We start from the raw sequence: 3,390 nt of genomic DNA, 5'->3' as shown, positions 1-3,390 counted from the left end.
ACCTAAATACATTAACAGTTGAGAGAGCAAGGTTCACTAAGATATATGTTGAGATAGATCCAGCAAAACCTGTGGTAGGTAAGATTTGGATTAGAAATCACTGGTATGAAGTCAAGCATGAAGGACTTCATATCATCTGCTATAAGTGTGGTTGTTATAGGCATCATAGTAGAGATTGTAAACTTAAAGTCAATTATAGCAATCCTTTGGTTTTAGGCGACAGTTCAATTGTCTGCAGTGCAAGAGAATGCCAGCAAGTTTAACAGAAAAGTAACATAGTCAAATCCCACTATTTTAGCATCACATCTAACACCCATCAAGATTCATGGTGAATAGCTAATGGTTATAGAAAAAAAAACCTCAATCCATAGAAAGATATCCATTGGATTCAAGAAATGTCAAAGATTGAAATGCTTCAAGGGATAAGCTAGCAAGAAACAAAAGTCATAGAAAAGCTAATGGTTTTGTCCTTGGCAATTTAAACTTGAAAATCTATAAACTCTCTTACATCATGTGGTAGTTTGTTTATCTTTTGCACTCTTCTCAACCTGTCATGCAAGTAAATCCTTCGAATCTTTATTATTAAATACCGATCAAATGCTTAAAATCGCAAGTTGTATGCATTATGAACCTTGTCCTGAAGATGTCAGAGAGGAAGAAAAAGTGGAAAGGTCATGCTGCAGATGCAAGGCCAATATCAATTGTTAGGAAATGGAGCTGCTGCCGTAGATGCAGAACCTGTCAAGACCAAAAATAACACGGGTGTTTTCAAATAAGAAAAAGATCATTGAGCAAGAAAATAAAAGGACTGAAGCTATGTTTATTTCACGTAAAATATGTTTGTGAAATATTTCTTACTTTATCAAAAAACTTGATCGATGGAAAATATTTTACCATATGAAGCTTAAAATAAGGGGAAATAACAATGTTTTCATGTATATTTCTCATCAACATAGCCAAAGAATGAAACAACCATAAAAGCTTCTATGGAATTTTAATGCTACTAATAATAATTCAAATAAGCATTTGTAACCACCACAGTAATGATATTCATTTCAATTTCATGTGACAACGACTATTAACTATAACTAAACCCAAAATATGCAGACCTCTCCTTTGAAAAGAAACTTCCAATGTAGCAGCCTTGGACCTGAAGTTCTGAATAGATGGCAATACCATTACAAATCCTTTATGAGAAAACAGGATGGTCTAGTTAATAATCGTTTGCTCGTCAACCTCATACATCAGCATCACCTGGTTTTCCATCCAGTTTTCATTTCTGGGACTTTAAACTGGGAACTACTTCCTAGAAAGGAGAAAATAATCTCAAAATCCATGTTGAACTTTTGCATCTTTCAGTGCGTGCTTAGAGTCATTAAATCTCAGTCTATTTCATAAAACCTTTTTTTATTCTTGCAAATGTGTTGGTGTTAAATAACATCTCTCAGTAATCTAATTTATTTCACCAATTAATAAATAAATTAGGAAGCCAAAATATGCAAAATTAGATACCAGATCCCTGTAGGATATCAAGCACAATAAGTAATCAACTACACTGCTATTCTGAAGCATATCACTTGGGGCTCTGTGCATACTGTATTGGCATGCTTCCAAGGAAATTAGACCTTATACCAAAGCCTGATCTAGAAGCCCTAAAGAGTTAGACATCTGTGTGGCAACTTACTTCAATGATCAAACCAGTATGGAATGTAATTTTTTGTAACCAAAAACAGAAAATTAAGTAAAAAATTACGAAATGATAGCAGTTTAACATTGAATCAAACTGAAACAAAAAAAAAAAAGAAGGAAGAACGAATGGCTAATCAAAAACAATACCTCCTCTTGAAGCAGTGGGGGAACATTGTCAATTGATACCAGAGAATTGATTTCTGCCCGAAGTTTCTCATCTTTGATATTGGACCATGTATTTTTATGTAAGGAAAATATGAGAACTGATAAAACATCTCCAGCAGCTGGATGGAATCCATGGCAACCATTCTGATCTAGATCACACAAACTACTGAACACTGTCCGTGATAAAGGAACCAGCATATCAACACCTTGTTCAGAGCCGTCAGTAAAAACAGTTCCTGACACCACTGTTACTTGCTTTTCACCATCACTTTTTATAAATTTCACACCTGCTTTCTTAAAGACCCTACAATCCAGTGAACTGAAACTTTCAGTCAAAAGTTTTGCTCCTTGGCAGCCAACATTTGCAGCAATTTCAGGCAATTCATCATAATGACCTGAAATTGCACCTCTACAAATTGAAATCTCAGAAATCAACCATCTGGTCACATATTTAAATAGTTCAGTCCCTTGTACTTGTTTCAACACCTCTTCCTGAAATCCCAAACCTCACAATTTAAGGAACAGAATTTTCTATCAAAAGATTTTATTTCCAAGGGCTTCTTTGTTGAAAGAAAACCCCAGAAAGAAAAACAACAGTGAGAAATGGGTCTATGAACTTTAAGGTAACAAGGTGGATATCAACTTCAAGTTTCAAGATGTAATTTAGGAAAAAGAGGGAAAGAAAGATTAAAAAAAATAGAGTATATTGAGAAGCCATGAAAAGACCTTGATGGAAAGCCTTCCTTTCTCTTCTTCACTTAAGATTATACCCCCATCATCCTGTCTCCGAACTTCTGCAACCCATTTGATGAACTCTCTGAGATCAGCAGGTGGTGATTTAAACACAACAGAAAGTACTTCCTCTACATTCTTTACATCTTCTGATTTCAGAAGGTGGGGAACATCTGCACTCAAGTAATTGGCAACACTGCTCCAACCCTCGTGCCTACAGCTCTGCAGATAATCCATAACAACAAGCTGGCATCATCAGTATGTCTTCAGATAAAAATGGTTTGTGGCAAGCAGAATGAGAATAACAAATTGACAATGGAAGCACATCTCAAGCATAAAATCATGCCTTTGCAAATGAAAAACAAAGAATGTCATATTTCATGTGAGAAGCATACAGTAGCAGAAACTTAAAACTCTCAATAAAAACAATCAGTCACACTGCTAGTTTTTTACCTTTACCACTTCTAGTTTATGATCCAATTTCCAAACAAGATCCTGGTTTGTCTTACTTTAACAATTACAAAAATTATTTTTACTCGAACAGTTCTGATATTCATGAAATTTATCAAGGAATGGGGAATAGTTTACTTCAGACAATCTAACATTCATTCAATAGCTTAAGATAAATTATTTGTCACAAACTATGAAATTGATTCCAACTATTTGTTCATACTCCAAAGTACTGCATACAAGAGAGAAAAAAATTAACTGGGAGTATTTTCCCTGAAATGCCATAACAGCAAGGTTGCTTGTCACAGAACCAGCAAAAAAAAAAAAAATAGTACCAGCAAAAAAAAAAAATAC

At 34.6% G+C, this 3,390-nt stretch overlaps 1 protein-coding gene across 2 annotated transcripts in view; it reads right to left on the bottom strand.

Annotated features, from left to right (window-relative positions):
- Positions 1 to 366: 366 nt before the first annotated feature.
- Positions 367 to 3,390, bottom strand: part of LOC105119463 (glutathione gamma-glutamylcysteinyltransferase 3-like) — a 4,679-nt gene continuing 1,655 nt past the window's right edge. Inside the window, exons 6-9 of one of the 2 annotated variants that reach the window (XM_011017605.1) lie at positions 2,581 to 2,808; positions 1,837 to 2,346; positions 632 to 738; positions 367 to 548 (exon numbers count right to left, since the gene is read on the bottom strand). In XM_011017605.1, the coding sequence (XP_011015907.1) occupies positions 673 to 738; positions 1,837 to 2,346; positions 2,581 to 2,808 (804 nt within the window). In that variant the 3' untranslated portion in view covers positions 367 to 548; positions 632 to 672. Of the gene's footprint in view, positions 739 to 1,836; positions 2,347 to 2,580; positions 2,809 to 3,390 lie in introns of both variants that reach the window. The other variant, XM_011017604.1, reaches the window with a different exon arrangement.

This window comes from Populus euphratica, unplaced genomic scaffold (genome assembly GCF_000495115.2).
Source record: "Populus euphratica unplaced genomic scaffold, PopEup_1.0 scaffold2992.1, whole genome shotgun sequence".
Lineage (NCBI taxonomy): Eukaryota > Viridiplantae > Streptophyta > Magnoliopsida > Malpighiales > Salicaceae > Populus > Populus euphratica.
The sequence above is the reverse complement of the archived record's forward strand: the minus strand, read 5'-3'. Positions and strand labels throughout refer to the sequence as shown.